At 64.7% G+C, this 10396-nt stretch overlaps 1 protein-coding gene across 1 annotated transcript in view; it reads left to right on the plus strand.

The window, feature by feature from the left end:
• Positions 1-10396, plus strand: part of LOC309445381 (coronin-7-like) — a 36918-nt gene that overhangs the window by 11277 nt on the left and 15245 nt on the right. Inside the window, exons 8-9 of the mRNA XM_082064105.1 lie at positions 4963-5049; positions 5267-5349. Coding sequence (XP_081920231.1) covers positions 4963-5049; positions 5267-5349 — 170 coding nt within the window. The remainder of the gene's footprint in view (positions 1-4962; positions 5050-5266; positions 5350-10396) is intronic.

Below are 10396 nucleotides of genomic sequence, written 5' to 3' on the forward strand. Positions count from 1 at the left end.
CTGGCCAGCACCTGGCTCCCGTGGCGGGGCCGGGCGGGCGCCGGCAGTGCTGGGCTGCGGGGCCGCTGTGAGCGTGGCCCGAGTGGGAAGGAGAGGAGCCGGCTTCGTTCTCATGAGAAACTTCCCCTGCCGGCATTTCGGCAGGACTGGGGGCGAGGGAACGGCCGCGCGCCGGGTGAGCACACGCTCCTGCTCATGTCTTAATGAGTTCTTGTTTTAATGAGCGGGACCGGGGTGGAGGGACCCTGGGGACAGCTGGGAGGGTGTCCCTGTGGGTTTGTCCCACAGCCGGTGTGGGGCAGGACTGTGCTACCCCCAAAAGGCTGGAGGCGCCCCATCTCTGCATATGGCCCCCAGGGTGGGAGAGGGACTTCAGCCCCTCTCCCAGACTGGCCACCATCCCATGGGCCACATCAGCCCCTGCCACAGTGGGAGAGTACAGCAGGGAGAGGTTCTCCGGGGGCAGCGTGGCCATGGTGGCAGGGCGATGCTGTGGCAAGGTGGAGATCCAGGCTGGGGTGACCCCACAGACCCCAACATGTCACCTCTGCCCAAGAGCCGCCTGTCAGCTCGGGGCTGGTTGGGGACCACTCTCCAGGGGAAGGTGCATCAGGATGCAGAGAGACATTTTGCCTTCTTCCCCCCAGCCCATCAGCGTGGTATCCCACGCCGGGGTCACCCTGGGGGTACCTGACTCCCAGCCTCAGCAGCAGCTTCCTCCGGGCTGGGGGAAGGTCCACAGCATCCCACATTCCCAAGGAGACCGTGGGAAGCTTTGAAAAAGTTGGCCTGACTCTGGGCTGCCTATTTATAGCACCGCACGCTCTGCGCTCTCATGCTTCTGTTCCCCAGCGTAGCTGCACGGGACTGTTTATATTTCCTCTGCTCTGCTTCCCCCTCGGCCGTCCTTCCCAGGAATGCTGGTTGGTATGGCAGACATGGGGAAGTTGAGGAGGATTCAGGATGAGCAAGCAGCATCACAAGGGATGCGAGGGCACCGGCTTGCCCTCACCTGCGTGCCCATTCTTCCTTCCGAGGACGGCCGTGCTGGCTTGGCAGGGTGCAGACACAAGGGATGGGGCTCTGGCATGGTATTTTGGAAGCCCCCAGCTTGCTGCCTGGCCTGGGGCTCCTGGCAGGCTCCTACTCAAAAGGGCAAAGGTGTTTTTGGAATTAATAGCAGCCTCATCGCAGGCCTTGCAGAGCTGATGGCTGCAAGAGATGAGCTGCGGGAGAGGAGAAGTGGATGTGGATGGGGGCTGCAGTCTGCCCAGCCCATGTAGACCTGATCCAGTCCCAGCCCCACCCCTGAGCATCCCTGCCGAGGTGGGGGCTGTCCCGCTGAGGGCCCCACTTCACCTTCCTGCCCTTGCTGGGCCCGCAGCATCCCCTGGGACGGGGGGGTTGGCCTCTCCGAGGCAGGAGGGGCTGGGGGAGGGCAGGGGCTGTGCTGGCAGAGCGCTGGAAGAGGCAGAGCCTGCTCGGCACTGGCGGTGCCTGGCTCCCTGGGGTGGGGGGTCACCACAGTACCGTGACCCCACACCCGTCAGCAGGTAGCGTGATGGCTGCCGGGGCATCGCTGCCTCCGTGTGCGGTGGCTGAGTCCCTGCACACCCCAGTGGCGGGTGAAAGCTCACGGTCTCCCTGAGCCCTGGGCAGAGACCAGGAGCGGGGCCAGACTGGGAGAGGCTGCTCTGCTCTCCTGGCCACCTCTGGAGTAACCAGGATTTGGCAACAGAGGGAGATCACTCACATTCTTGTGCTGGAGGAGGGTGCAGTGCTGTGGTTAACCCCCTCGGCTCCCCAGGAAGCCCTTCCTCCTGCCTCCTGGGGTTTGGGGAGCGATGGCTTCCCCCCATGTGCATGGACCTATCTTTTTGGTATGGACAGGTGTTGTCTGCCCCATGGTACCGTGATCTGGGGGTCCCGTCCTGCACTGTCACCCGCTGGCAAAGGGGTGTCTCAGCCCAGCTCTGGTGCCTCCTGCGCCCACGCAGTTCCCTTGCTGGGGTTGCTTCCCACGGGGGTCAGATGCCTATGGTCTGCTCGCCGTGCCCATGCTCTGCCAGCCACGGGCATGGGCAGGGCTGGGCTGGCCCCTGCCAGCCTCCAAGGGCAGAGCTGTGACCCTCCCAGTTACCTCCCCTCCATCCATCCCCTGGGCTCCCCAGCCCCAGCCCTGCATCCCAGCTGAGGATAACGCTCTCCCCAGAGGCAGGGAGCCCCCCAGAGATCACCCCAGGATTGCCCCAGCCCCAGAGCAGCGTTTGCTGTGTGGGGCTCTCCCAGGCAGCCAAAAGCAGTCGCTCCCTGCAGGCAGCTGTTCCCAGCTCCCCTGGCCCCACCGCGGCATCACTGCCAACAGCTGCATCCAACAGGCCGGCCCTGCTCCCCGGCGCTGGCCCCTTGCAGCCCCCGCATCCCGCAGCAGAGTGCTGCGGGGCCGTGACGGGAGCAGGGCTGGGGACCCCCATGGGTACAGGCACTGTACCCCAGCCTGTGCTGGGAGGGAGGGATGGCTTCAGATGGGGAGAGGGATAGTGCTGGGAAACCCTCCCCAGGCAACCGATCCAGCTCTGAGGAGGGAGCACAAGCTCCCCCCAGCCTGGGCTGCCTAAAACCAGCTGGGCTGGACCCATGCAGTTGGCTGGAGGAGACTGCGCTGCCTTGGCGCTGGTGTGGCCAGGGAGCTGGGCGCCCTCCTTGGCTCCCCACGTGCCAACCTGGAGCTGGGGGGCTCCTCTCAGCCTGCCAGGGGACGAGCAGCTCTGGAGGGAAACTGGTCCTTCAGGCTGCGGCTGGTCCCCTGCTCCAGGGACACCGTGGGGTCCCAACATCACCCTGGGCTAGGTGCCAGGGTCCTTGCCCAGCTCTGCCATTCCCAGCAACCCACAGCAGCCCCACAGCTGCCCCAGGGCTCTCAGCTGACCGAACCACACCAGTGTCGCCCATCGGTGCCAGGTCACACCACCCCTTCCCTGCCAAGACCCTCAGCACCTGGGAAGAGGACGTGGGGCAGGGGTTCCTCAGGAACCCCCCCAGGACTGACTGCCATCCAGCCCTACGTGCTCACCTCTGGCAACATCTGCACAGATGGGCGGCTGAGCTGCCGAAAGCAGAGCACCCCGGCCTCCCTGCATACTTGCTGCCATACGTGCTGCGCAGCTGGGATGGAACTAATGCAGAAAACATGGCCCTGCGCCGCAGCCGGCACACCAGGGGCTGGGAGCAGCATTGCCCTGCGCTCTGCCAGCCCTGGGGAGCTGCCACCCACCGCCGGCCTCAGGTGCGGTGCTGGATGGGCCGGGGGGCCAGCAGGGCTGGTGTGGTCACCTATTGAATCTCCAGCTGTGGAGTTTTGGCTGCCACAGCCACAGGGCTCAGGTGCAGAAGTGCTCTCCTGGCTGCCGAGCAGGCTGGCCCCGGTTCCCGGGGTTTCCATCCCTCTCGGCACCAATCCCAGGACGTGATCCCTTCTCCAGGCCCTTCTCCCCCTCCTGGAGATGGCTCTGGTGCCAGCATGTTGGAGGTGGGGGACAGGCCCCTCCTGCCCCACATCCTGCCCCCGCGGCTGGGAGCGCCGGGCTTGGCTTGGCCAGCATTGCCTCTTCCAAGCAAGCTGCATGGGCTGGCCAGGACCGTGTTTGTGCTGGCAAGGGGGCTCATGTGCCAGAGCCAAGACAGGGTGAGCTTGGCACCATGTGCCTTCTCCTGCCCCAGGTCTCTCCGGAGAATGGGCATCCCCGGGGCCAGAGGAGGCTGCTCCCAGTGGGGGTGCTCTGGCAGGGGGTGGGAGATATGGCACCTCTGTGCCCCCTTGCCAGGTTGCCACGGTGACAGAACCTCGCTGGTGGTCATAGCGTGGTCACGGCCTGTGGTGCAGGGTGCTCACAGCAAGGGGGACACAGCCCCTGGGATGTGGCTCCTCCGGCACCGGGGCCAGTGTGCCAGCCCTGTCCCTCCTGCCTCCACACTAAGTCCCCCCACGCCAAGTCCCCCACGGCCCTATGCAGAGGTGCCGGAAGTGCCATGCCAGCTTTAGCTCTGGCAGAGCCCTGTGGTTTCCCATGCCAGCTCTGAAATCGTTAGTAGTTGTTTACTGGCGCTTGGCAAACGAGAGCGAGGGGGCTGCGAGCGCTGGCTGCGCCATGGGGTGAGTGCTGGCTGCCAGCTCCCGCTGGGACGCCGGGAGCCGCAGGACCCATCTGGGGGCCACATGGGAGTCAGCAGCAGCCGCCAGCCCCGCCGTAACTCTTCCCTTCCCGTCCCTGGCAGAGCGGCACCGGGGCCTCAGCGGGGGACTGGGCTGGGGACAGTGGGCAGGACAAGGTGGTGGTGTGGGCTGGGGGTCCCAGCCCCTCAGGGAACCTGGGGAGCGGTGGAGCGGGGCTGCAGGGGGCTAGGACAGTGTAGGGAGCGCAGTCCAGCTCAGTTTGCCATGTATTTCGGTAGCAGCCAGACACTTGCGGGGCACCAGCTCCTGCAGCCGGGATTCAGCGTGGATTGAGAGCCCTGGGATGCAGCCAGGGAAGTAAGTCTGTCTGTGGCCGTGGCCAAGCCTCTTCTCATGCCTGCCAGCATGGAGCAGCTTCCTCGTGGCACATTGGCCCCCTTACCCCCTCGCTGGTTGTGGGGAGAGCCCTGGGGTCCAGGGAGCTGTCCCGTGCTCCCTCACGCTCTCGTTACCTGCTGTCACCCTCGGCTGCTCACCGAGAGCCAGGCCAGCTTCTCCACAAAGCAACCATGGCGGCACCAGCACAGGGTGGGGGCTCAGGACAGTCACCGCTTGCAGGCTGTCCCCACTGCGCTGTGCCCACGGGCATCTCTCAGCAGAGCTGGGAGCCAGTGCCTGGCTCTGTGTGCTCAGCCCCGGGGCAGTTCACGGCCACCACCAGCAAGATGCGTGTCCCACGCGGCGTGCCCAGCAGTGATACCCACAGCTGTGTCTCCTGTGCCTTGCAGAGTGTCCTGGGACATGAGAACAACAAGGACTCCCGGCTGCTCTGGATGGGCTCCAGCGATTGCCTCATCTCCATCGGGTTCAGCCAGGTACGCTTCTCTCCAGCAAGGTGATGTCCCAGCCCTGCTCCCTGCGGCAGCTCTGCCAGGGCCCCAGCTGCTTTTCTGGGTGGCCTGTCCCCCATGAAAGTAGGAGGTCCCCTCGTCAGCTGACTGGGGCCTCAGTGGGGACAGAGGGAGGCTGGCTGGCAGGGGAGGTGGTCCTGCAGCCTCAGCACCCACCGACACCGTGTCTGTGCCCCTGCAGATGCGGCAGCGGGAGGTGAAGCTGTGGGACACGCGGAGGTTCAGCGGGGCGATGCTCACCATGGCACTGGTCACATCACCCGGGTAGGGATGGGGACTCACCGTGACGCGGGCAAGAGGGTGGTGGTGACATGGGGTGGCATGGTGGGGACACCACGGTCAAAGACCCACAGGGAGCGCGGTGGTGGAGCAGGAGGTGGCAGAGAGCTGCTGGCACTGGCAGTGCTTGGCCGCAAAGCCAGGGACAAGGCTGGGGATGGCTTGACTGCATCCCCAGCACAGCTTTGGGTGTGACAGGAGGGCACTGGCAGTGCTGGGAATGGCGTGGCTGTGTCCCCAGTAGCGCTGGGGTGAGACAGGTGCTCCGCAGCACTGTGGTGGGTGGTGGCACTGCTGGGGACAGTGTCTGGGGTGGCTGCTAGCCGGGTGGGCATGTGCACTGGGGTGGCACGACAAGATGCTGCGGGCGAGCAAATCCCTTTTGTGCTGCCCATACGCTGGAGCGGCTCGGCTCCGACCCCCTGCCTGCGGTGGGGCCACGGTGCTTTGTGCCGTGACGCTGTGGCGGCTGCCCAGCCAGCCGTGGGCAGGCCGGCGGTAGAGCCGTGCTCACTGGGCGTCCCTTGGGGAGGTAGAAGAGGAGCTTTAGCAGCTGTAAGGGGCCAGTGCCCCTTGTCAAGGCACGATGGAGCCATCTCCTGTCTGCGGGGCTCTGCTGAGGTGAGGAATGGTCTAGTTAGACCCAGCCTGGCCTCTCCCACAGCGCCCAGCGAGCTGGCCCAGCATCACAGTGCGTGCGGGCAAATGGGCGAAGGAGCAGGAGAAGGCAGCACCTTCATCCACCCAGAGTGGTGGGAGCTTGGGACAAGGTCCTTGCTGGTTTGCGCTGGAAGCCGCCACCTCTCCCCAGAGCTGCTGGTGAAGCACAGGGGTACCGGGACCCACACTGGGCTGACTCCATGGCGGGCCGGGATGCCGGAGCAGGCTGGGTGGTCGGCATTGCCTCTGGCAATGAGCTGAGTGAGCTGTGACAGCAGGGCTGGACCTTGGCCGAGGTGTCAGGTCTGAGCTGGTGCTGGCAGCATTTGGGACTACCCAGAGGGGAGAGAGGATCAGCCACGGGCACGGTGGGGAAGTGCTGGTACAGTGGCTGGGGGAGCAGCCCCAGGTGCGAGCATCCGTCACCTTCCTGCGAGCTCCTGGGGTGAAGGCTCGCAGCTCTCCTGCTCCCCAGCTCTGCCGCCACAAAGGGCAAGCACAGCCATGGGGTTGCACATCCAGCCTTGGTGGCCAGCTATCATTAGTGTCCAGAGTGAACACTCCTGAGGGAGGCCAGGGCACACAGCATGGTGCAAGGGAACATTTTAGGGTCCCTTACTGCTGCCAGCAGTGAATTCAGTGGGAATTGCCCCAGATCCCGCTGCTTCTCCCACCCCGTGTGCATGGGCCTCCCTGCCGGCGCTGGGCCGGGGCGAGCCCGCCCGGCTAAATTGGATGCAGCCGCAGGGCTGTGCTCAGCCCCCTCTGCGCAGGCTGCAGTTATTTTGGCTGCCGGGTTTATCGGCCGCCAGGAATGCAGCTGGCGGGCGCTGCCTGCGTGTCACGCCAGGGCTCTGCCGGCTTGCGGCTGCGTGGCGGGGAGATACGGAGAGGGGGATGCGTCCCCCCCGACTGGAGGCGGTGGGGGTGAGCGGACCCCTCCTCCCTGTACCAGGGAGCCGCCAAGGAGCAGGAGGTGCTTTTTTTAGGCAGCCGCGTCGGGGCCAGCCACACTTGCAGCCCCAACCACTCCCCAGCGATAAATCTGGTGGGGATGACAAATGGCGGAGGGGGATTTGGGCTGGCTCCCAGCAGTGAGTGCTGAGTGGGGGCCGTGCTCTCCCTCCACCAGAGCCATGATGACGGGGGGCTGGTGGGACTGTGATGCTCGGGAGCCCCAGAGCTGTGGCTAGGGCAGGGGGTGGGGGGCTTGTGGGTCACAGGGTCCCCCCTACAGGCAGTGCCCAAAGAGGGGAGCTGCAGGCACAGGTCAGGTTCAGTGTGGGGGTGCTGGATGTTGCTGTTCCAGAGACAGCAACTCAGCGCCATGGGGCTGGCGGAGCATTTGTGGGGCTGGGGTACCCACCGTGGATCTCTGCTGTGGCCATGGGTGCCCAGCATGGGGGCATCGGGGACCCTGCGGCAGCGTGGCGGTGCCGCCCATGCTGTGGGCCGTGCTGGGAGCTGCGGGCAGCAGCAGCAGCTCGTTGAGGCTCTTTGAGGAAGCAATCAGTGGGCGGCAGGAAACTCATACCATTCATTACTGACGCCGCCGGGCCGGCAGGAAGGGGAGCCTGCGTCCCCACTGCGTCCCCACCGCGTCCCCACCACTCCCTGCCATGGAGACCTCTGCCCGCCGAGCCGGCACCAACACATCCTGGGCACCCCATGGTACCCCAAAGTAGGGCCATGGTGTGCCCCAAGGCAGGGGACGTGCTCAGCGTGCTCACCCGAATGCCCACAGCCACACTGAACCCCGTGGGGTGGCTGCACCCCTGCCCAGAGGAAGAGGGAAAAGAGTGGGGGACACCAGCCCCATTCACCCCCACATCAACAAGTGTGTTTTGGGAGTCCCTCATCCCAAATCCTGAGCAGGCGATATCTTTACAACACTGTAAACCTCATTTTCAAAGCAAGGGCTGTATTCAGGAGCTGACCCCATGCCAAAACCCAGACCCCCAAGGGGGCTGGTGTTAGGAGGCACAGGTGGCCCTGGCCCTTCTCAGCACCATGGTCCTCTAACATGCTGCCTTCGGGTACCCGCCGCTCCCTTTGACTCAGTTTTGTCTTCCATCCCAGCCCCCTTTAATTAGATCAAGGAGCAGCGGGGCAGGAGCCAGGAAGGGGCCTCAATACGTTATTGTTGCCCTAAATTGCAACCAGCACTGGTGGGGTTGGGTTACCAGCTCTGACTTGGGGTCAGCGACCAGACCCCGCTGCCGCTCGCCTGGTGGCTGGCGCAGGGCTGCACGGGGACGGTGCCATCAGTGTGCTGGGGATGGTGAAAACAATGGCTCCCTTTTGTCAGTGCATCTTTTGGTGTCCCAAAAATGTCTCCAGGGAGGCTGGGGCTGCCCACTCGCCCATGCTGCAGACAGCTCAGGGTTCAGCTGGATCAGTAGAGCCGAGGTGACCAGGTCTGCCAAGGTCCCATGGAGCCATGTCCCCATGGTGTGTGCCGGCGCTGGGCAGAGCCCTGTGGGGCAGGATGGTAGTGAGGGCTGAGAGATGGGGACAGCTGGATCCCCACCATGCTGCACGGTGCAAAGCCCCCCAGAGCTGGGAGGTGCTGGAGCTGGGACCTCCCCGCGGCCAGGATCCAGCATGGCAGGGTGTTTGTGGAGGGATTCGGGGCTCTTTGGCCCTCACAGCACTGGAGCAGGACATGGAGGGGCCCAGGGGTGCTCAGCCCTCAGCAGCCACCTGCTGCCCCTGCCCCAGCCAAAGCCCGCAGCTGAGAGGCCTCATGGGGGCCAGGCTTGCAGCTTGACATCTCCCAGCTCCAGCACACATGTGCACCAAGCACGTGTCCCCACCGAGGCACGTGTCTCCACCGTCCCTGTGCCACCTTTCCCAGGTCACCAGCTTTAATGGGACCTTGACGGCTGGTCCTGCTTCTGTCCTGCTTGGCCCCAACACCCTGTGCACTGCTTTCTCCTGGGACTTAGCAGCCCTTTTGGGGTCGCTTCTGACAGCATCTACTCCAGTGGTCAGGTCTTGGTGGCAGAGCCCTAAGCCCCTCCTGGGCAGCCAGACGAAGGAGTTAATACTGGTGTGGCCGCCCAGCTCTGCTGCCTGCCCCGGTAATTATACCATGTAAAAATAGCCTAGTGCCGTGCGTGGGGCCGCTCAGGCGGGAAGGCAGCGAGCGGTGGCCATGCTGAAATCGCTCCCAGATGAGCTGTGGCCTCTGCCCACCATCACTCCCATGGCTGGACAGTGCTTCTCGGCCCCAGCCTCCCCAGCTTTCCAGGAAGCCGTCGGGATTTCTGCCTCTCCACAAGCTCTTCCCGGCAGCCGATGCTTTGCAGCAGTGCATGGGGCTGTGGGATGGGCACATGCCCTTGCCCAGGGGAGCAGGGACAGGGACTCCCCAGCAGGGGACCAGGCTTTGGTTTCCATGGGGCAATGACGAGGGCAGGGATGTTTTTCTGGAGGCCAGAGACCTCCAGGCAGGACACTGCCTGCACCAGGCAGGGCTGGGGCAGCGCTGTGGGCAGCAGGACTTACCCCAGCAAAGCTCCTCCCATTGTGGCTCCCCACCGAGCCCCCCCATCCTGCCAGTGGCTCCTGGCCAGGGCTTTCAGTTGCCGGCCCCGCTAGATAACATAGCAAGGGAGAATTTGGGTTTTGGGTTCATTTCAGGGGGTTTTGCAATCTTTCCCCGGCGCTGATTCAGCTCAGAGGAATTAGCAGCACTGCACGATGTGCTGCTCCTGGCGTGCGCCGGGGCTGGCAGCAGCAGGGGGGACTTTTGTGCTCGAGTTCGGGAACCGTGGGGGCTCGGGCGCTGGAAGGGCACAGTTTGGGTACTGCTGAGCTCCCGTGGAGGCGCCTGGGTGCAGACATGGTGTCAGCAGGGGGATCCAAACCCCTCGGGGCACCAAGCCCTGCCCACAGAACGGCCGTACCCCTCCGTGTGGGGCTGAGCCCCGCTGCCCTCCCAGTGCTGCTCCAGCCCCTTCCCCACAGGTCCCAGCTCCGCTGAGCCACTGTGAAAACCTCGACTCGGGGTGTCCTGGCTGCGCTGCACCTACCCAGGTCCCCGCCATGCTGGGGCAGCCAGGGTGGCACCTCCACCACAGCTGCCGTCACTTTGGAGCTGCTGGAAGTCCCCCGGGGGAAATAGGATGGGCTGAGGGGTCGTGGGGGTCCCCAGCACCCATCTGGCATGTGGGGGGTCCCCTGCAAATCTCCAGCTAATTGCAAGTGGGAAAAATAGCTTCATTAGAGGAAGGGCACATCACAAAGCCAAGCAGCAGGGGGAGAAAAGTAAGGGGCCAGGAGGGATGGGGCTCAAGGACCACTGCAGGGTCCCTGCTGCTGGTCCCTTGCAGCCCGGTGCCAAGGAGGGGACGCGCTGGGACAGACC

This window comes from Streptopelia decaocto (assembly GCF_964273445.1).
Source record: "Streptopelia decaocto genome assembly, chromosome: 13".
Lineage (NCBI taxonomy): Eukaryota > Metazoa > Chordata > Aves > Columbiformes > Columbidae > Streptopelia > Streptopelia decaocto.